Source organism: Corvus kubaryi, unplaced genomic scaffold (assembly GCF_017639235.1).
Source record: "Corvus kubaryi isolate FWS band 111438036 unplaced genomic scaffold, C.kubaryi_AGA036_p1.0 66, whole genome shotgun sequence".
Taxonomy (NCBI): Eukaryota; Metazoa; Chordata; class Aves; order Passeriformes; family Corvidae; genus Corvus; species Corvus kubaryi.
In genome coordinates this window covers 29,426,762-29,448,342 of record NW_024582054.1, presented here as the reverse complement: position 1 = coordinate 29,448,342, position 21,581 = coordinate 29,426,762, and the positions used below count along the sequence as shown (strand labels likewise).

Below are 21,581 nucleotides of genomic sequence, written 5' to 3'. Positions count from 1 at the left end.
GAGGGGGCGCGGGGGGCGCGGGGGGCCGGGGGCGGCTCCGCCTCGGGGGGACCCGCGGGGGCGGCGACACGAGCGGGGTCCCGGGGCCGCCCTCGCGGTCGCTGCCCGAGGAGCCCCCCGTGCCCTCGGAGGGGTCCGGCTGTGCGGGGCTCCCCGTGCCCCGGCGGGGGAGCGGCGCTGCCGGGCGGGTCCTGCTGCGCACCCGCGAACGCCCCCAAAACTTCCCGGGCGCGGGGGCGGCGGAGCCGGGCTGCGGGATGCGCTCGGGGCACCGGCTGCTGCGGGTGCGCGCTCACACGGCTCTGACAGCTCCGCTCGGCTTCCCCTTAAAATAGTCTAATTAAAATAATAATAATTTTTAAAAACCCAGATGTGCTGTGGGGGAAGCGTGCGCCGGAACCCCCTTTTAATCACCCTACTCCTGAAAAGCAGAGCACGAAATGCCGTGTAAAAGCCCTGCCCGGAGCCCCCGAGCCCGTCCTGCAGAAGTTGGTCTGTTTGTGGTAACACCTTTTTGCATCGTTCTATCTAAAAGGTTCTGATGATGTTTCGAGGCAGAGCTTTCTTTTTTTTTTTTTTCCCTAAGGTTGACACACATCTTACAACATCATGTCTTTGATGAGCACACACGGTGTTAATTGAGGTTGCCATGGGAGGCATGCACGTAGTATAAATAAGCTCCCTTCTTGCCATGTGATTTCTCTTTTGTATTCCTCAAGCCTCCTTTTTTTGTATTCTCTGTTTTTGCATATTGTCATATGGTGCATTAAAGATAAAAATATCTGCTGTCTCAGGGTGTAATTTCCCTAGCTGGAACTATAAGTGCATATGGAGCAGTGGGGAAAGGATTTAGCAAACCGTAGGAGAAGGAAATATATGTGTGCCTGTGTAATAAGTATTCGCCATAATATGGGCAGTTATATAAAAAAAAGTCCCTTTTTACCACATAAAATAGCAAAATAGTACTTTCTGTGATGGAACATCACTGGGTTGACATCTTGTGGCCTTATTTTGCCTGTGGATGTTGATGCTAATTAGTGAAAAAAAAAACTGCTATAGTGCATCCAGCCCTGGTCTGCCTCCCAAAATGAAATGTTTAGAGAGAAAAAACTTGTAAGTAAGTACTTTCTAAAAATTACTCTACAGGTCTTATCACTCATTTATTGTGTTCCAGATAAAAGATGAAAGCCTCGGTCATGCTGTGCAGCAAATTTCATGTAACACGCAAGGGGAACTGAAGCAGAAACCAAAGCCAAGGCAAAGCAGCATCTGACCTTGTCACTGGGGGGCAGAAAACAGCCGCTGGTTCCACTGGTGCTTCAATCAAGCTCCCTGGGCAATGTGGAATTGCAGAGAGCTCACAAAGTGCAAGTTCCATCCAGGTCCGTGGGGTGAATAAAAATTGTTAACTCTTGCCTTGATTTGTCATCCTTTGGGGGAAAAAAAAAGGTATGTCAGACTGGCCATTATACAGGCGTTGCTGTTAGACCAAGCACAACTGGAAGTGGGTTGCTCCGGAGATGAGAGTGACTGAGGCCAGCAAAGCCAAGGAGAAGCCTGTTCAACTCCACATCTACCCGGGATTCCTTGGAGAGGTGATAAAGTGAGTAATAAGGCAAAGTGGGAGTTATAAAGTGGATGCGGCAGCTCCAGCAGAACTTCTTCTCACTGCCACATATGCTCGTTACAAAGCAACTAATGTTATTTGGAAATCTATTTGAGGAAAAAATGCACTTTGAGCATCTCTGCAGTTCTTGTGTCTGAAGCATTGATCAGGAAAGTCGGCAGCACAACGCCAACAAAGGAGAAGAGAATATGGTGAAGGCAGCTAAGGAAATTCAAATGGAGAACCCAAGAGAGGCAGAGACTCCCAGCACAGGGGCCACATGTTCCCCACCAGAGGAACAAGCAGAAAAACCCTCCATGCTTTGTTTTAAGAAGCGGAAGAAGTCCTGTAAGAAGGGGCTGACTGTGAAGGATGTGTGTGAAGGCGCCTCAGAGGAGAAAAGCCAGTGTGTCAGTGCTGACCAAGAGGAGGCAAAACCTTCCAAACCATCACAATCCTCCAAAGGAACCTGGGCAGCCATCAAAAACCTTACCAGACCTCGGAGAAGGCAGAAATCGTCCTCACGGAAGAAGGTGCCCTCTGATTCCCAAGTGCAGCTGGAGGTGGATGCTGAGGAGAGCTGTGCACAAGACCTCCCAAAGAAACGGGCGAGCTCTGGGGTGAAGATGCCCTGCGTGAGGTTCTCCAGAGGCAAGAAAAAATCCAGCCCCTCGGAAGCAGTGGAGGAGTCAGAGGGCAGTGGTCAAGCAAATGAAGTGATGGGTGTTTTGAATAAGGCTAGTGAAGAGCCAGAGGATTTGGCCCCGACGGACAAATCGGAACCCTTCAGCCCAGTCTCTGCAGAGGAGGAGGAGCAGGATACGGTGAAGGGGGACCAGGATACGGTGAAGCAGGAGCAGCATAGAATGAAAGAGGACCAGGATACAATGAAAGAGGAGCAGGATACAGTAAAGGAGGATAAGGATATAGTGAAGGAGGACCAGGATACAGCAAAAGAAAGTGACACCTCTGTTGGGAAGAGTGAGCCCTTGACAGAGCCCACACCTGATGCAGAGGAACATTTGGAGTGCACCGTTCAGTCGGAGATAACCGATTCAGAGACAGTTGATGAAACAGCCCAGGACAAACTGCAGGAAGGAAGCCTACCCCAAACCACCGACAATGCGGAGGGCAGGGAAGTTGCTCCTGAAGTGCCTGTTTCCAAAGATCAACCTGACAATGTCCCTGAAATCACAGAGCGGCAGGAAATCCCCAATATCTGCAAAGAGATGCCTGAAAGGGATGAATTGGAAAAGAGCATAAATCTTCCTGAGGAGTGCAAAGCTGAGGAGACTGTAACTGATTTCAGTGAGTTGGCATCTGGAGGTGATGCAGCAAGTGTACAGGAGACAGCAAGCGTGAAGGATGCGGCGAGTGTGAAGGATGCCACAAGTGTGCAAGAGGCAGTGAATGTGCAGGAGGCAGCAAGTGTGAAGGATGATGCAGTGAGTGTGAAGGATACAGTGAGTGTGAAGGATACAGCAAGTGTGCAGGATGCCACAAGTGTGCAGGATGCAGCAAGTGTGCAAGAGGCAGCGAATGTGCAGGATGCAACAAGTGTGAAGGATACAGTGGGTGTGCAGGATGCAGTGAGTGCACAGGATGCTGCAGGCAGGAAGGATGCAGCAAGTGCCCAAGAGGCAGCAAGTGTGCAGGATGCAGTGAGTGTGAAGCATGCAGTGAGTGCCCAAGAGGCAGTGAGTGTGCAGGAAGCAGTGAGTGTGCAGGAAGCAGTGAGCGTGAAGGATGCAGTGAGCGCACAGGAGGCAGTGAGTGCACAGGAGGCAGTGAGTGTGAAGGCTGCAGTGAGTGCACAAGAGGCAGCGAGTGTGCAGGAGGCAGCGAGTGTGCAGGAGGAAGTGAGTGTGAAGGAGCCAGCGAGTGCACAGGAGGCAGTGAGTGCACAGGAGGCAGTGAGTGTGAAGGCTGCAGTGAGTGCACAGGAGGCAGTGAGTGTGAAGGCTGCAGTGAGTGCACAGGAGGCAGCGAGTGCAAAAGAGGCAGTGAGTGTGAAGGATGCAGTGAGTGCACAAGAGGTAGTGAGTGTGCAGGAGGCAGTGAGTGTGAAGGATGCAGTGAGCGTGCAGGATACAGTGAGTGTGAAGGATGCAGTGAGTGCACAAGAGGCAGTGAGTGTGAAGGATGCAGCGAGTGTGCAGGAGGCAGCAAGCAGGAAGGATGCAGCAAGTGTGCAGGAGGAAGCGAGTGTGAAGGAGCCAGTGAGTGTGCTGGAGGCAGCAAGCGTGCAGGAATGCTCCAGCCATCAGGTATTAGAAGCAAATGCTGGCGCTGGTGTCAGCATCATCATCACCATCACTGAAGCTGAGGACTCTGACAACACCGACTCTGACCAGGCCTATGAGCCGTCCCCAGTTTTGCACCAAAAAAGGCAAAAAGGGAATAAAAAATCGAACAGGAATGCTGATGTTGGTCAAAAAGAGGGCCCTGAGGCTGGTGGCGGTCCCCAGGCAGAGGAGAAAGGTCTGGGTGACCAGGGGCACAGAACTGGGGAGCAGTACGAATTGCTCCTCATAGAAACCGCCTCTTCCCTCGTGAAGGCGGCCATTCAGTCATCCATAGAGCAGCTGGTCAACGAAATGGCCCTGGAACAGAATAAACACAACAGCTTTCTGTGATGGCAGCCTTGCCCCAGAGAGAAAGAGTAGAGGGAGTGATTTAGAGCTCTGTTTGGCCTGCGGGGTATGTGGAGAACTCGGAGAGCTCCCGGGGCCGAGGTGTAGTTAATTCTGCATGCCCGTTCAGTTGTGTGTCTATGTGAAACGGATCCTGGGATGGGGGCAGACCGTGCTGAGTGCAGTCCCTGGGGCTTCAGGCAGCGCCACTGACCACAGCTGAGGGAAACTTCAGGTGTTACAGTGACTGTATTTTCACTTATTGGCATATTTATGTCAAGGCCACATTTCTGCCGTCACCCATGCCAGGTTTTCCCGCTGTTCATGCCGTAGATCTGTACATACTGTGTGTTTGAAGAAAGGTCCTGAGAGGCAGTGAGTGCCCGACACGCTGCTGGGCTGACTCGGGGCACGCTGGAACAGCTGGAGGCTTGCTGGGGCTTTATTGCAGATGAGGAGGAGTGAGGTGACTGCAATGTTAGCATGAAAACGTCAATGCCGGGCTGTGTTTAGTGCTGTGAACAGGCCCTCGCTGCGCACAGGCGCCAGGAGCCGCGGTCACTGCTGTCGCATGGAGCCGGCGGGCCCCGGCGAGCGCTGTCCTTCGCTCGGCCTCTCCCCCTGTCAGAGCAGCCTGTGCATCTCCAGACATGTTACAGCTCAGCATCAGCCTCGCCTTGCTGACCCCGGGCTGCGCCAATGCCAAGAAAGCGACAGCGCCTCGTTTGCTGCGGGGGCCTTTCTCGCACCATTAAACTCAGCGGGCAAAATTCCCTGCGGCAGCCCCGGCGTGGGCTGGGCGGGAGCAGCCCCGCCGCAGGCAGCCCCTGTCCGCCCCCGCCTTCCTCCGTCCCAGTCCCGGTGTCGTGGTGAAGCTCTCCTCAGATGTAGCATATTTTTTATACATGGCATGTGATATAAATAGCAGTGAGCTGCATGCGTGTTAGCAGTCAACATAGTTTGGGAAGCTGCAATGTGCTGCCGGCGCTGGGATTGCTTTGATTTGGTCTGAGTGCCGCTGGCATCCCTGGCTGCTGGCGGCAGCCTGTCCCGCACCACTCCCCGCTCGCCGCAAAGCCCTCCTGCCTTCATCCAGCCCAGGCATCCCTTGGGAATCGTGCATTTTGCCCGGCTCGCTGCCACCAGGCTCTGGCACGCCATGTAGCTCGCTCTGAAACATGCAGGGAAATGCTGGAGCAATCTTGCCAAAGTCCTCAGGGAAAAAAATCCAGACATGAGGGCCTGAGGACATGGCTGGAAAATGCCTGGACAAGCGTATTGCTGTCAAAGCCTGTGAACTGCCCTGCTCCGAGGGGGTTTACACCAGCACAGCGTGTGTGTGTGAGCATCACCTCCAACTACCAGCTCTCCAGGAGAAAGGGTCCTTTTAATAATATGGGATTGCATCTGCATGGCTGGGATTTGTGTCCAGCTGTGGGCAAGGCAGTGTGTTCCTCTGAGAAAATTCTCCTGCGTGTTCCTCAGCCGGTACAGAAATAGCAGTCATGCTTGGCAATTGCTCAGTGACCATGGGCGGTGCGCTGAGATTTCCCTTCCCAGCGTAGGATTTGGATTCCTGCTAAAATACAAGGGCTGAACCTGTCCCTCGTACCTGGTGCACAACCATGTTTTAAACCTTGATAAAACATCTCTGTTGTCACGAGAGGACTGCGAGCAGCAAGAGCCACAGCTCATTTCTGTGCAAGTGAAACTTAAAAAAACCCAGAGGGCGGAAAAGAAAAAAAAGTGTCTTTTTTCTCCTGTGAATTTGTTTATTAAGTTATCAGCTACTGATAATTCAGTGTGTACAATTTTAATGGCTTTGTACTTCATACTGGCCCTTCCAGGTATTTTGCCATAATTTTGAAAAAGGGACTTTTAAAGGACTTTCAGATGTACTTTTGGAGCTGCCACAGCACCCCAGGAAGAGCCATCCTGATGCTGGGGGTGGCTTATGGGATTATACTGGGCACTGTGGCAGGTTGGTGCTGAGCAAAGGGCTGCAGCATTGCTGTGAGACCCCACTGGAATCAGTTGCAGAGGAGGATGTCCAAGCTTTAGTAAATAAACACAAAATTACCCCACAGGACAGCCTGCTAAGTGGTTTTGGGAGGATTTTGTGTTATTTCAGTATTGCCTTTTAGGTGAAACATGTCTTCAAAAAAGGAGGAGAATGGCAGAAATGCTTAGTCTAGCCCTGCCCTGTGACTTGCTCCATGTTAGGGGGTTGGCTTTGCATCCTCTCTTGTAGCTGTTTTCCCCTCTGTTACAGCTGTACATAGAACTAATTATTATTTCATTAAAGCTGAATGTACCTGTTGTTTTCTTGCCTTGTGATTGAGTGGGCAGCAATGGAGAGATTTTATATGTGAAAGGATTAACTCACAGTGGTGCTCCGTTGTGTCCAGCTTTTTCAGGCAGTCGTACAGTGAGCAGAGAGAAATCTTAATGTTGGTGGCAGACCCAAATTCTTTGGAGGTTTGCTCCTCCTCTGCCATTTCTATGACATTTAATTTCGGTTGCTGATCAATCACTTCCACTACACAGTCCTGGCTGCCCAGGGACTGCTATAAGGAATTTGTGAAGGATCACAAATCTCTGGCAGCTAAGAAAAGCCATCCTGCTTCCCCATGGTTAAATTCCCTATTAGATACCCTGAGGCACCAGAGGAAAATGTTTGAGGCTCTGCAGACCGACAGGGTTCAAACCCCACTGCCCATGGAATGGCACAGCTCCGACCCCATGCAGGTGGTTTGGTTTTCTCTGCGAGCTGCTGGTTCATGCTTCCTGCTCCCAAGGCTTGGCATTGCTGTTTCCAGGTGCACAGTTTGGTGCTAACGGGGTTCAGGATGGGGCTGGCACTTTGGGAGGGGGAGCAGCATGTTTGGTGCTTCAGCACTTTCTGTGCCAGCTCAAATGGGCCCAACACCCTAATTTTTTTTTTTTTTTTTGCATAATGTCTTTAATGTAGTTTCTTGAGACACTTTAAAACATACAGAAAATACAGGGGAAAGAAGTTACAATTTTTTAATGGTGTTAATACTATTTATTCTTTCAGGTTTATAGAACAAAATATAGGCTCATAACAGCAGCTAATGACTTAATTAAGACTCTCTACTCCTTCCTTATGATTAGAGAGTAGAACATTAATAAAACATTAATTCTTTCAGAGATAGAATGATGAATTTACTAATGTGAAGGAGTGCTGGGCCAGGAAACTTGTGAGGATGTCGCTGTGGGGTTGTGCCAGAGCACCAAAGGGTGGCCTGGCTATAGGACTATCTTCCTCACCAACAGCTAAAATAATCTGGAATTCTCATAGAATCACAGGATCATTCAGGTTCGAAAAGACCTCTAGGATCACCAAGAACTTCCAAGGCCACCACTAAACCATGTCCCCAGGTGCCACATCTACACCTCTTTTAAATCCCTCCAGGGATGGTGACTCCACCACTGCCCTGGGCAGCCTGTTCCAATGCTGGACATTCCTCTCAGGGAAGAAATTTTTCCTGATAACCAATCATTTTTATAGCCCCATTCAGATTGCTTCTGAGCTGTCTGGCTCCTTACCCAGAAATTCATTGCTTGCTGCCCTCTGAATTATGGAATTGGTTCTTCTGCTCACCCCACAGCCTGTGCTGTTGCTTTTGTCCCAGATGTTTCCAGTGCTCTCCTCAGTGGGGAAAATTCAACTCTATATCCAACAGGTTCCCTATCCCTGCTTTGCTGTGTCACTTTGAATATTTTCCTCTCCTACAGCTTTTTTATATTAGCAGCAAAGAAAAGGGTGTTTAAATAGCATAACTCATACCCAAAAAGGCTTCCAGGGGGATAAAAAGCTTTTCTGTTAAGTCAACACAGAGCCCAGCAGAAAACAAGTGTATCCATTGAAAAGTTCCTTGTGGAAACTGCCAGCAGACAATGATGACACAAACAAATATTGCGTTTTCTTTCCTGTCCTGGGACACCAAAAGTGGATTAGAAATGCACAGGGCCAGATCTCCAGCTGCTGAAGGTCACAGCAGCTCTGTAGGCTTCAAAGGACTGACTCTACAGCAGCCAGGAATCTGGTGTTTGAGTCCAAGGATGGACATTCTCGTATGTGTCCTTAGGTGTAAAAGCAAAGATGTGGTTGTGGGGTTTTTTGTTGTTGTATTTGTGGGGTTTGGTTGTTTGGGGTTTTTGTCACAAATGTATGTAAGAAATTGAGTAAATTAATGAAATAGACAGGAATCTTGGTCTACACTTGGGATGGATGGATGGATGGATGGATGGATGGATGGATGGATGGATGGAAGCCAGACCCTCTTGACAGACCTGCATGTTACAGCCAGTGAAGCCCTAATGTTGCCTGGCTTATAGGTAGAACATTTCAACATGAGTAACTCAAAATGAAGTGCTCCAAGGAAACAGATTGATTTAAATAATTGCTTTAATGTGATTTTACCTCTGCAGTTTTATTTCCCAGAGAAATGGTTCTTGTCAGTTCTTGTTGGGTAGTACTAAAATAATGAAATACTTTTCATTTGCAAACAGAAAAAATCTTAGCATTAAACGGGACTTAAAACCCAACCTAATCAGAGGATGTTACTTCTTATACAGTTACTTAAACTACAATATAGATAAACATTTTTTAAGAGGCATAGCTTTCACATGCCTTTCTTTTTGCAGAGAATTGTGAAGACTGCAGCTCTGTGCCAAATGATGGGATTTTTCTGTTGTGGGGTTAAAGTCCACTTAGCTAAAAAGTGGACTTCAGTAAAAATACCCAAACCCAGCATTTAAAAGTAGGTTTTCTTATATAAAAACTGACAAACAGGCTGGATACAAAAGGGAGGGAGATGGTAAGAAAACACGCTTTGCAATTCAGATTGTTGAGATGAAAGTATAATCTGCAGCTCGAGCTGGCAGTCACCCTGTCAGTCCTTCAGTTAGACCTCGCACAGATCTGCCTTCCAAACCTCTTTAATCTGGAAGAGGTGGCATCTCCCCACCAAGATGGGTGCCCCAGCAGGGTCCCTTCTGCATATACCCCTGTCCTTTCCGGAGGTGCCTTTCCAATGCCGGGTCCTTACAGGTGCACGGACACACCAAACATCACTTCGCCGTTGTCCCTGGGAGAAGATTTCAGTCTGGAGAGGGACGTCATCTCTGCGCTCCAGCGCCCGTCACTCGTGTCACATTTGCTCTCAGCATTTGCCATTTTAATGAGGACACGAGGCCGCGGTGCCGGTGTGTCAGGGCTCAGCGCTGTGACAGCTCCGCGTGACGGGAGCCTGGTGAGATGGCAGCTGGGTGGGAAACGCAAGGACTGCGACTCCTACGGAGATCCTGAGCATCCCCCCGGGAAGGGGGAGCGGCGCATCCCCGCTGCTGCCGGCAGCCCCCGCCGCTCCCCGCCTGCCAAACCTCCCAGACTGCGCCGCACGAAGGCGTCGGGCTCAGCCCAGACAGCCTGCAACCGAATTTGCATTCCATTTCCAGGCTGGAGCAAGGCGGTGGAGGCCGAGGAGCTGGGAGACTGCCGTCCCGAAGCTCCCTGAGTGTGGGGGCAGCCTGCGGGCAGGAGGAGCGGGCTGGGGCCCGGCTGGCGAGTGCAGCAGGCACAACAGGAAGGCGCACCCGCACCCCGATCATTAGCGCGATGAGTAAGCGAATCACGAAAACAGCCTGGTGGGGGATGCTCGGCCCTAATGACAGGCTGGGGCGCCTGCTCTGCTGGCTCCCCCGGTGCTGCGGGTGGCGGAGGCGGCCGCTGCCGGAGCGGGTCCCTCCCGGGACGGCTGCGGGCAAATGGGTGACGCGCAGCATCAGCCGCCTCTCCCGGTGCCTCGGCCGGAGCTCGGCGAGGCTGCACGCCCACCGCTGGCTCCTGTCTCGATGGCTGACACCACTGTCTGCGTGCCATGAGGTTCTTCTCCCACATGCATCACCCCCCGATGGCTCGCCGCCCTGGTTTTCCTGCCCTAGAACCTATAGCTGGCTTTATATCCTAAAACCAATGGGTTGCAAATCCCAGCGATTTCCAGGAGGGACAGAGGGGTTTACACAGTGTTTTCATACAGCGTTTGTGCCAGTAACAGGAGGATTCACATGGATTAAACATTGCTGCACTGCCCTGTGCATCCCAGGAGGTTCACCCAGGCATGGGCTGCCTGGAACGCCCCAAAGCTTCCAATGGCCATTTCAGCTCAGGTGACAGCCAGTGCAGCAGAGAAGGTTGAGGGCTTTGCCCTGCCTTTGTTCTGAGGGTGCAGCCTTTGGTTTGGAATAGTTGGTGGAAAACATTTCCTCTCATAGGCTGCTTTTGAAGTTGTGTCATTACTTTTTCTTAATGAAACGTGCAAATCCTGTAGATGCTGCGATTGCATCTCAGGGAACTCAGTCTTGACACAGCTCTGGTTGTAAATACTTAACTGGCATGTAATTTAGGGCACATCCATCCTCATTACCTTTTTCCTCATGATTTCTTAATGCTCAGAATGTATATCCTAGCGCTGGACTGCTGGAAAGCCCACTCTGTTGCAGTCTTTTTTGGCAATTCTGGACAAGAGGGGAAAAGAAAAGACTGAGTTTTATTAAACAGGAAATCTGAGATCATGACAGTGGTATGGCATGACCTGATTGGCTGATTGCTGTGGGAGGCCTTCCACAAGCCATGAAGAAACCTCTCAGTTTGGCCACTGACAGCCCATGGTCCCATTCAGTGATGCTGAATTGCATATGCTGAAGTCCCTTTCCACTGCAGTTCTGAAGGCTTCCACTTACACAGGATAAATACTTTCTGCCTCCAAAGTACTAGAAAACTACTCAGGATCAGCATTACACTAAAGAAATGAAACGTCATGATAGCAGCAATTCATGGCCTTATTTTAAACTGTGATGCTCACTGCTGCAGGTTTACATCCCAACAGCAAATTTCATTTCCCTGTTCAACCTTCTTGGCGTGCACAAAATCAAGATTCTCAGTAAAATAACCACACCCCACACTGCATGGGGGGGGGGATAAATACACTTTTCTCCACACACTTTACTGCACCCTAAGAAGCCTGAGAAACACAGACCCTGTTGGACCTGGCAGCATCAGAGCACTAAATTGAAATTGTATCTCATGCTCTGGTGGTTGAGCCAGCTAACCTACAGTCAGCATTTTGGGGCCAGCACCCAGATACATGACAGCTACTGCTGCACTTGCTGGCATTTCAGAGGTTCACTTGAGCTGGCTGAGGAGTCTGCTCATGCTCAGGGGCTTTGGCAGGGTCTGAGCCCCAGTCTTCCCATCTTTTCGTAAAACATGAGCTGCAGAGCCCACAGACAAGGCACTTCAATGACAGTGGTTCATCAGCTCAGTACCCCTGATGATGGGACCCCTTCACAGCACAAAGCAAATCTCCAGGGATCCCCTGGAGGTTTGGGACTTCCAGCCTTGAAATATTCCCACCCTGGGGCTTTCTTTGCCTAAGCCCATGTGCATCGATTAACCAATGGCAGATATCTGGAAGGAATCACTAGTATAATTATTCTGCACACGGTGACAAAATTTTTTAGGTTTTTATTAAAAAAAAATCAAACCCCAACAAGATTTGTGTATTTGCCAAGCCCAGCTGTGCAAGTCAGGCAGATTTCCAAGCATGCACCGGCATAAAGGTTAAGCACTCAGTAATTCAAGTGTCTTCCACACAGAGTAATAAAACTTCTCATGGTTTATCCAGGAGCAGCTGCTGCCATTGCTTAGCAAATGTAACTGCCCTGTAAAATTATTTTCTATTCATAAGACTTGGAGAGAATGATGTTTTTATGTTAACATAACTCGGAGCTGATGACTTCTGTCTGCAGCTTTTCCTGCTGCTTTAATTATAACAGCGCTTTAACACTTGCAGTAGAAAACTGCTGAAAATGCATTTCTTGTATTGCAAATGATGCAAAAAAAAAAGCGCCTTTGGCAGATGTTTGATGTCACAGATGTTCAGTCTCACAAAGGTTAACCAAAGTACACCTTAAAAGGGGGTGTGAGGATAACAGAAAACAATTGCTTACAGTTGTATCTTTTCAAGGATACACGGGACATGAAGACAGCCCTGGTTTATGTTTCATTTCGGCTTCGCTGGTGTGTCCACAGTCAGTGCCATGGAGTCACTCCTACAGCACATACAGCTGAGAGACGTTTGGCTCTTTTACCCAAGATCACAGCTTTTATAAAAGCTCCCTTTTTAATGGGCAAGAAGTGAACGAAACAGTCCAGCCCACGCACCTGAGGATGAGCAGCGTGTCCCAGAGACGCCTCGGGCACTGCTGCTTGCTGTCCCTGCTGCTGTCCCCAATACTGAGCTCTATTACCACTACCCTGTTACCTCTGCAGAGACATCAAGAACCCTTTGACTTTCAATACCAATTACTTCAGGCAAGTTAGGCACCTATTTGACGACCCGAGGTGCTTATCTACTGAGTGAATCGTGGATATTCAGTCCCTCTACAGCTCATCTCTACAGCTCTAGCTACCCCAGCAAACGCTTCTCTCTGTGTTTAAATTAAATGTAGGATGCCGAGGGAAGCAAGCAGCACCCGGAGAAGCCAGCCCACTCAGTAAAGTGTCACATACAAATAGGGAATGACCATAAAATACCTCTCTTTTTTTTTTTTTTTTTTTACCCATCATGTAGAAATAGAGGTCAGTAGAAGCCGGAGGGCATTTGCCCAGTTATGAGCAGCCTGTGCTGGATGTGATTTAGCTGATGCTATTAGCTTGGGAGAGAGGCAGAAGGCTCTCTTCTAGGAAATGCTGTGTGAATGGCTCTGTGCTCAGATGCAGCATTCACAGGCCTGGGTGTCGGCTGGGTTCAGTTTGTTTGCTTGTTTTAAAGAAAGGCTTTTTAAGCAGAGCTCAAATGCGTTCACACCAGAGCAGCTTTAATGGGTACACACAGCAAAAGGAGCACTGGGGCTAGTAGGGAAGCACACCCCAAACCACAGCCTGCATTTTGTAACATCATCTCGGAAGGCTCAGGGACTGTTTGTTTTGCCCCTTTGTCTTGAAACACTATTTGGGAGCTCTCAGTAGGCAATCCATCCCCTGGAGTGTGCAGCTCCTTGCCCAGAAGAAGCAGCAACCACCCTTACAAAGACCTCAGATGGTCTTTTAATTCAGCAGTGATTTAATTGCAGCTCTTGCTCCAGGACAATATCAAAGACAGCTCAAGGGTCCCGACTACAAAGAGCTTTGGAGCAGGCGCGCTGACAGCAAACTGTTCTCACCATTGTTCAGGCTCCCCGTTTCCAAAGGCAATGACTTGGCTCCACCAGGACTGGCAGGAAACCTCCAGTTTCTCAAAAACTGGGTAATGAGATTACAGGAGCAGCTCACGAGGCTTTTGCTCTGTGCTGCACAAGAGACCTCTGCGCTCTAAGAACTCGGTGTGCCTCCTCGGGGCCTTCTGATTAACAGCATCTCTGAGGGATGAGCTGCAGCCCATCTGGTGGGAAGCCTGGGATATTTCAGCTGAAAAGCTAGAGAGGGATAAACTATGAATTCAACAGGAATATGTGCAATTTTAACCCCCTCTTGGATAAGATATTACCCTTCAGATAACAAGTAATGATAAATGAAGAGCTGGATGTGGCTTTGAGCAACCTGGTTTAGTGGAAGGTGGCCCTGCCCATGGCAGGGGTGTTGGAACTAGAGGATCTTTAATGCCCCTTCCAGCCCAAACCATTCTGTGACTACATGAAAGGCAAAAAACTTGCATGTTACCATTTCATGGTGACTCTGCAAGCAGAGAAAAAATAACACATTGTGTATTTGCTCTTAGCAAATATACAGATTGTAATATTCAAGAATGTGTTTGCTCCAAGCTGTTTATAGACTCCAAAATCATTTTCACGCACAAAATACGTGTGTGGCATTTAATCCTGTGAAGACTTAGGTTAGGATATGCCTCTTCTCAAAGAAGAGCGGACAATCCTTTGCAGCTTTCCTTCCTCCCTGCAGAGAAGACAGGCCAATAATGGGACATGGTGCTAGAGGGGCATCAAAATCTGTCCTTGCTCATGCTGTAGTGGTGAACGAGGGAGGAGTAGGAAGGAGGAAAAACACATGCAAATCCCTGGAGTTTAAAAGTAAATTTAGAAGACAGATGAGGACTCCAGGGCTTGTCAAAATGAAGGTTGCCACCCCTACATCAACACTGCCAACTCCCTTGAAAAGAGCAGCCTTATGGCTGCTGCAAATATTTATGCAGAGATTTATTAACTGCAGTTATACAACATGAACTTCAGGATTCATCTCCTTGAGATATTTATTTTCATTAAAAACAAACTGTTTGGGAAACACAATACGTATTTCCCTCTACACTTCCATCCATCTGGTTTCAGAAGAGCAATTCTATGGGATACAAACAGTCCTAGGCACCACACAGAGTACTAGACAATGTTTAAACCTCACACCCAGCAATACAGTCAACTCCAGTAAAGCAGAGGAGGCATAAGTTCACATTCAGGAAAAACATAACTGACTTACATGGAGGCTTCCAAGGACTTAGATGGGAATTAGCTCGAGTTTAAAAGTTAGAGAAGTAAAAAAAAGCAAGTACACAAATCAAAGTACACAGTCCTTCACAGTTATCTCAGAGGTGAGGGGAACAGTGGTTCAAGAAAATCAGCTGCTCAGAGCAGCCACTCCCTAGGTGGAAAATGCCAAAACATCCAGTTTCAGCATCTGAAGGGGGAGAATTACTCTACCAGGATCGTATCAACATTTTCTTGGATGAGATCTGACTCCAGTATGCATTCATCTAAGTGGTCTTGTGACAAACTGGAGCTCTTACCCACACTCTCGCTGTCACAGTAAGGGTGAAACCTGGGGGTGGCGGGGCTCTCCAGCCGCTGGCAGCGGCTGTACTTGTGCTGCTTCCCTCTGTGCGTGTACATGTGCTCCAGCAGCTGGCTCTTCCGGAAAAATGTGCGGCCGCAGACGGTGCAGCTGATCTTTCTCTTTCTTGAGAAAGAAAAGTTACAGTTCAACTCCACCGGTTCGTGGTCCTTGGAGATGAGGGAGAGCTGCCCGATCTGCAGAGGCTCCAGGTCGTTGCAGCTTGGGTGCTCCAGCTGATGCTCGTCCTCCTTGAGGAGAAAGGCCCCAAGGCGATGGCCATCCCCAGGCTCCCTGTCCTCAGCCAGAGGCTGCACCTCCCCCAGGTCGCTGTTCTCCAGGATGGAAGCTGGGACGCCGAAGGGCAGCGAGCCCGAGACGTGGGTGTGCAGGTGCTGCCGCAGCCCCCCCCGCGAGTCGAAGCGCTCCCCGCAGTAGTGGCACAAGTGCACCTTGAGGCTGCCCTTGGCAAAGATGGGGCTCGCTGCCTCCGGAGAAGGAGGGGTGCAGCTCTGGGACACCACGGGCTCCGAGTCGCATCTCTCCTGCTTTATGGAAACCGAGAGCTTTGGGCGCTCCTCTGCCGGCTTGGCGAGAGCCGCGGGCTGGGCCGAGGGGCGAGCGACCTGCTGGTCCAGGGGGCTGTCGTCCAGGCCGATGGCCAGGGACAGCTGCAGCTGGGGATGATCGCCCTGGGCCACAGACCTGCTGCCTGCCTTGGGCAGGCTCTCCTTCGCTCCCAGGCGCTCCTTTGCCAGCTTGTGTGCTGTAGAGATCTGGATCCCGTACAAGTTGGAAGACTGGACCGGCTCTGGGGAGAAGGCTTGGTTCATCTCGATGGCGATGTGGGAGAGGTGGTCTGCGTGCAGAAAGCGGATGCCCTCCTCCAGTCGGCTCTGGCTGACAGCCTGCTTTGGCCCTTTCCCGGTGTACATGATATGTAACAAGTAACTAAATATGTCAGGCTGGATGTCTGTAGGCTGAATCTTTATGCACTCGCTGAAACAAAACAGACGATTAAGTACATACAGGGATCCAAATCCTGATCCATTACCTGCCCATTTGCTGTGAGAGCGCTTTTATAAGCAGCACTCCCTGGCCAAGCCCTGTAGAAGTGCAGAGCCCTGTTTGCAAAGCCAAGTGCCTGAGTCTGCATTTATCCCTGTGATTCTGAAGTGTGCACAATTGCACCTGAGGCTGGTACAGGTGACCAGCCCTGGCCACCCTGTCCCTCCCTTGCAGAGCCAGCCGCAGCCGCACGGCACCGCAGTGATGCCATATAAGCTATGCATCACCAGTGTGTGCCACTCAATTTATTTAAGTAATAAATTCAGCTGCCATTGCTGTGTAATCTTTATGAGCATTGCACTTAAGCGTCAGCAAACAACATCCAGAGGGAAAGGCAGTTAACTCATCTCACTTCCAGCCAAGGGGTGGCACAGCCGATCCTAAAGATTATCTTGCAGAGGTGCTGGAGGCCAAGACCTCCAGGAAGGGGAATGAAGAAGGGTTTAATCCATTACAAGTAGCCAGCCCCAGGTCAGAGGCCAGACCTTAGCACTGCTGTTATACCTGCAGAACCACTCCTGACCTGGCCAGGTGAAGCACCTGAACAACAGCTTGAAATGAATTGATGATCTCAGTCTCGGCCCTTATCTGCAAGAGTCTGAAGCGCAGAACTGTGATAAGGCCACAGCTTCTCGATTGTTTCAAGCCTGTGGATCCTGCCAGAAGGGACAGTCTCACCCAGCAAGCCTGACTACACCCTAAAGCAAAGTACTGGACACACTGCACACAGGCAGGAAGTATCAGGATATCCCTGGATTCCAAATCTGCAAGGTTCTCACGGCAGGAAGATGGTGGTACTTACATGCTTTATTTATCTGGTCACACAAATGTCTCATCTCCAAAATGCAGGGTCTGGTGTTGCCATATGCTGACTAAGAAAGTGGTTTTAAAGGGCAGCACGTTCTGCACTGGGATTGTTTAGAGAGCCAAGGCCTGTGCTGGGTTAGGAAAATAATCTCAGGCCATCTAACAGCCCCATTTATACTCTTTTAGACGTCAATATCTTTAGAAAGAAGAAAAAGCAGAATGTTGAGAGCGGTTAAACGGTAGGAGAGCTGTGTGTTCTTACCTCGTCTGATGAATAAATATCATCTTAAAATAGTTTGAAAAAGCAGCGAGCACCGCTCTGTGGGCTTTGAAGTAAACATCTCCAATGGCAACTGTGCAGTCACACAGAAAGCCAAACTCCCGCTGCATGTTCAGCTGCTGGAGGAGGAGGACGCTGTGGCCGGTGGTATCCATGGTGTGCCTGGGAGCAAGGGAACAAGACGTTCATCTCATTAAGAAATCAGAGAGCTCCCAGAGGCTCAAATGTTGGCTTGTCACCACCGAAACGAGATGGACGCCCGGCACGAAGCCTCTTCCCTCCTCCAGATGGTCCCTGCACCCAATTTAACAGTTTCTCCTTCCAATACCACCGCTGATGCTCAAACCCACGACCAATGAGCTTAAAACCTCTCAGGGACTTTTCCATCTGCCAGCTACACTTAGAGATGCTTCTCCCGCTGATTAACCACGCTCCGTGGGGTGTCAGCACTAACTTTAAACCTGGCTGGCCTTTTCCCTCTGATCTGATGGTGCTTTCTGCTGCCCCGGAGCCGCGGCGGGGGCACAGGGGAGCGGGGCTGAGCCCGGCGGCTCCGGCACAGAGGAGCCCTGTGCGCCCAACAAAGCCCCCATTGTGCGGGCTGAGCCGCCCTCGCCGCGCCCCGCCCCGCCAGCGGCCCCTTCGCAAATAAACGCTGATATTTGCTATTGTTTCCGCAGAAAATTACTGGGGGGGGGGGAGGCACGGCACACAGCGGGAGGCGGCGAGCGCAGCCTCCCCGTGGCGCGGGACCAGCGCCCTCCCTCCCTCCCGGCCCCGCGGCTCCCCGCGCCCGCGCAGCCGCTTACCCGCGCGGAAGCGCCGCGACCGCCCGCCCCCGCTGCCCGCCCGGCGGATGGGGTGGGCGCTGCCCCCCCGCGCTTCCTGCCGGGCGGGATGGGCCCCGCCGGGCCGGGCAGGGATGGGCAGGGATGGGCTTCTCCCGGGAAAAGCGAGCGCGGCCCTCAGCGCGGCCCCGGCGGTGCGGTGGGCGCGGCCCCTGCGCGGCACTGCCCGCGCTGCTCGCCCGCAGCTCCTGTGCGAGGGAGGAAGGGGGGGAAGGAACGTGTGCACCCCCGTGGGGGATTTTTCTGGGAGGGCGCGTGTTTTCCTGTGCGTTGCCAAAGGCATCAGCCTGGGCTGCGGGACGTGGCTTCTTAATCGCCCAGTGGCGGAATGTCGTCTGCTGAGCGCCTCAGCTCTCGGCATAAAGTGAGGGGGTTTTTTGTTGGTTTGGGTTGGGTTTTTTTAGCAGAAAAAAAAAAGTAAAAAGAGCTTCCCCGGTCTTCCCGCTCGTGAAAAGGGATGGGAAGATACGATCTGGCTTCCTCACCAATGTCTGCGGCCTCGGTGCTGCTTTAACCACCACGAGTCCTGAGGACGCACCATTTCTCTGTCAGGCCTCCTCCCGGTGCTCACTGATGTTAAACCAGGGGTTATTTTAGGCGACAGCAGCTGTGCCGGGTGAGGTGCCAGGCAGAGGAGGGAGCCCAGGCAGCAGTGCCACCCTCACCGCGATTGCTTGGCCACCACCAGCCCCTCCTGAGAGTCCCCCTGAGCCGCACCCCTCTGCTCTGGCACTCAGTACAATCTCTGAGGAGTCTTCCCGGTGAGTGTTACCAAATTGCATTCTGAACTTGTTCAAACTGCCTGTCCGTACAGCGTCCTGCTGCCACTGGATTAATTTGATGTTCACATGTTGTTTTTCCAGCTGGAAAAGGCAATGAAAATCACTATTTGTGTGCTTTTGGTGCAGTTTCCAAGATCTATTACACCCATCTCCTCCACGGCACCTCTGCTGACTCGGGGCCTCTGCAGAAGACATTCAGTGCCTCGGATCAACCCTCTTGGTTTCCTCTCAGCATTTGATAGTTTGTAGTCCATTTTCCTATTGCACCCCCGTAACTGCAATTCTTGAGTATTTATGGAAAATAATGCCCCTGGCCACCAGAATCCATCAGTTTATGAGGCTATTTCCAGGCAGCCTGAGCCTGGGTGGATGATGAAGACAGGCTGAGAGATGACAGAGCACAGGCTCTAAAGCATTTTCATTCATGTGTTTACTGCTTATCCCACTGACCAGCACAGCTTTCTCTTCTCAATTGCCCTATGTTTTATTTCTTCTGTTCTAATTATAAAGCTCACAGGACTCAGGGACCATCTTTCCCTCCTGTGTTTGTGCAGCAGCAGAATTGAGAGACCACAGAGCTATAATCCTGCTGCTCCTATAAATATCAGTAGCCACTTTTCTTCCCCAAAAAAGAGTGACAATAGGTGGCTCAAGGTTTTGTACTCTGTTTTGGGTTATTTAACATATTTATTAACCCGCATACAGAGTGAGTTGCTATTTGCAGATGGCATGTTATTTATTTAAATGATTAATTATTTACATGTTATTTAGGTTGACTCTGGTCCAAAGAGGACTTTGAAGAGACAAACCGATGAAAGCAATGGTGAGGAATGAAATTTGGTGTTTTGCCGTAAAACACAGGCGATGATATCACTCACCTCAGCCAATACAAAGTGACACAGCCTATGGTGGTGGGTCAGAAAGAGATCAGGACATAATCACAGCTCTCTTCATGGGTGTTTCTGCTCCCTCCTCCTCTGTGGCCAGAAAATAATAATTAAAAAAAAAGAAAATTAGAAAGGTAAGTGTGGTGGGAGGGCAGTGAGGGAATGGGGATGGTGAGAAAGGGGGACTGCCTTGTGCCCCACCTTACCGGAGGTGGCAGAAGCTCCCGGTGTGATGCACGTGGGACAGAGCAAGAGGCTGCACAAGCCCTCTTGGGCACTCTTGGCTTGTGCTGCCCTGAGGTGTGTAAAGAGGTGGGGAGAAAAAGACTCTTGAACCATAAGAAAAGCAACTTTTCAGTGTGATTTGGAAACCACGACTCTGTTGGCTTATGGAGGCCGTTTATTTAACTTCCTATAGAACAGGAAAACCTACAAAGTAGTTGTAATGTGGGGGTCCCACCACCCTCTGTGGGAGCTGGTGTCTTACACACAGAGGTTTTTTTCCCTTGGCACTGCTACACACGCCTGAGGCAAGGCTGCAGCAGCGTGAGAGGGGAAATGGGGATTTTTTAGACACATTCTGAAAGACATATTTTTAACGCTCCCTTTTTATTTTGTAGTGGTTAGAAAATCCCCAGACAGACCCAGAAGGAAGGGCTGATTCTCCATTTGGAAAGTAGGATTGTGTTAGTTGGGTTTGTCCTGTTTGCTTACACAGTGGAGGGATGCTTCAGGAAACCTTTGGGGTCGCTGAAGCAGGGATGGATGCTGGTACCTTTTAACATTGTGGCATTTTATTTTGTTGCCTTTTTTGTTACTTTTGCCATTTTCAAATTTGTAATAAAATCTCTTAGTTTTCCTATGATTAAGTTTTCCATTTTGGCTTGTCTGATACTCAGAGGGATTGTAGTTGCAGCAACATAAAAACAATGGTATCTCCAGCAACTGAATAATGGAGCTGTGCGGATTAAACACTTACAATGCTTGTGCTGAATGACAAATGTCACTTTGGGGGCGGAAAAGTCAAGTGGCAAGACCTGCAGGAAAGCCTGACCTGGCTTATGTTTTCTCTCACATCTGCGGCAGATAGCGGGGGGCCGGAAATCCCACTTACTCACATGGGATAGTTCCGGAGGAGCTGGATGTTGTCAGACAGGAGAGGTCCAGACACTGGTGGGAAAGAGAGCCTGGGACGGCTCCTGGAAGGATGAAAAAAAGCGCTGTCCTCGGGATCTGTGACAGAGCGAGGCGGCGGCTGCCAGCCCTGTGCTCCTGCATCACCGTCAAGCTCCAGGAGGGAGGGCGGTGGTATTAATGTGTGAAACTGCAGCGAGAAGGAAATACTTTCTCACGCAGCTTGCAGTGGTTTTCAGTTGGAAACAGTTGAACTGTCCCACGCGGGGGCCGTGGGGCTGCGGGTGCAACACTCCGACGCCGGACATCCACACGGGTGTCCGAAGCCTCCCCGTCAGCACCGGCCACGGCTGGCTCGGGGGGAAAGCAGAGACTCCCCGTTCCGTGCGGCGAGCCCGGGTGCGGGGGGAAGGGGCGGATTCCGGGAGCCGGGAGAGCAGCGAGGCGGGGGACAGCCCGGCCGCGGGGTCCCGGTGGGCGCCCGCCGGCCTGACGCTGCCCCGCCGCGGGTCCGGGGGGCTCCGCCGGAGGACGGGGAGGAGCCGGGCTGAGGGGGCTCCGGCAGCGCCAGCCCGCGCCGCGCCGCGTCCCCGGCGGCATGGGAGGAGAGCGGAGCGCGGCAGGGAGCCGCCCGCCGGGCCCCGGCATTGGCGGCGGCGCAGCAGCGCTGGC

At 50.9% G+C, this 21,581-nt stretch overlaps 2 protein-coding genes and 1 long non-coding RNA gene across 19 annotated transcripts; 2 read left to right on the top strand and 1 right to left on the bottom strand.

Moving 5' to 3' along the window:
• Positions 1–1,171: 1,171 nt before the first annotated feature.
• Positions 1,172–6,559, top strand: AKAP5 (A-kinase anchoring protein 5). 15 transcript variants are annotated; one of them, XM_042048396.1, is made up of 3 exons: positions 1,172–3,372; positions 3,481–3,519; positions 3,568–6,559. In XM_042048396.1, the coding sequence occupies exons 1-3, from the start codon at positions 1,816–1,818 to the stop codon at positions 4,240–4,242; spliced, it is 2,271 nt and encodes a 756-aa protein (XP_041904330.1). In that variant the 5' UTR covers positions 1,172–1,815; the 3' UTR covers positions 4,243–6,559. The 15 variants fall into 15 exon arrangements, with proteins under 15 accessions (XP_041904330.1, XP_041904337.1, XP_041904329.1 ...); XM_042048403.1 differs by having other exon boundaries at positions 3,481–3,531; positions 3,712–6,559; XM_042048395.1 differs by having other exon boundaries at positions 1,172–3,390.
• Positions 6,560–14,513: 7,954 nt separating this feature from the next.
• Positions 14,514–18,153, bottom strand: ZBTB25 (zinc finger and BTB domain containing 25). 3 transcript variants are annotated; one of them, XM_042048413.1, is made up of 3 exons: positions 18,068–18,153; positions 17,241–17,420; positions 14,514–16,102 (listed from the first exon to the last, which is right to left on the bottom strand). In XM_042048413.1, the coding sequence occupies exons 2-3, from the start codon at positions 17,411–17,413 to the stop codon at positions 14,965–14,967; spliced, it is 1,311 nt and encodes a 436-aa protein (XP_041904347.1). In that variant the 5' UTR covers positions 17,414–17,420; positions 18,068–18,153; the 3' UTR covers positions 14,514–14,964. The 3 variants fall into 3 exon arrangements, with proteins under 3 accessions (XP_041904347.1, XP_041904346.1, XP_041904348.1); XM_042048412.1 differs by lacking the exon at positions 18,068–18,153 and adding an exon at positions 17,713–18,021; XM_042048414.1 differs by lacking the exons at positions 17,241–17,420; positions 18,068–18,153 and adding an exon at positions 16,695–17,215.
• A 315-nt stretch (positions 18,154–18,468) lies between these two features.
• On the top strand, positions 18,469–20,640 carry LOC121674219. Its single transcript, XR_006019496.1, has 2 exons — positions 18,469–18,867; positions 18,970–20,640. It is a non-coding gene; the product is annotated as an uncharacterized LOC121674219 (long non-coding RNA).
• The last annotated feature ends 941 nt before the right edge of the window (positions 20,641–21,581 follow it).

Coding starts and splice junctions, on each gene's coding strand:
- AKAP5 (XM_042048392.1), top strand. CDS start 1,816: ATGGTGAAGGCAGCTAAGGAAATTCAAATGGAGAACCCAAGAGAGGCA. Junction 3,520..3,567: donor CAGTGAGTGCACAGGAGGCA/GTGAGTGTGAAG, acceptor GTGAGTGTGAAG/GCTGCAGTGAGTGCACAGGA.
- ZBTB25 (XM_042048413.1), bottom strand. CDS start 17,413: ATGGATACCACCGGCCACAGCGTCCTCCTCCTCCAGCAGCTGAACATG. Junction 16,103..17,240: donor ATATTTATTCATCAGACGAG/GTAAGAACACAC, acceptor GTTTTGTTTCAG/CGAGTGCATAAAGATTCAGC.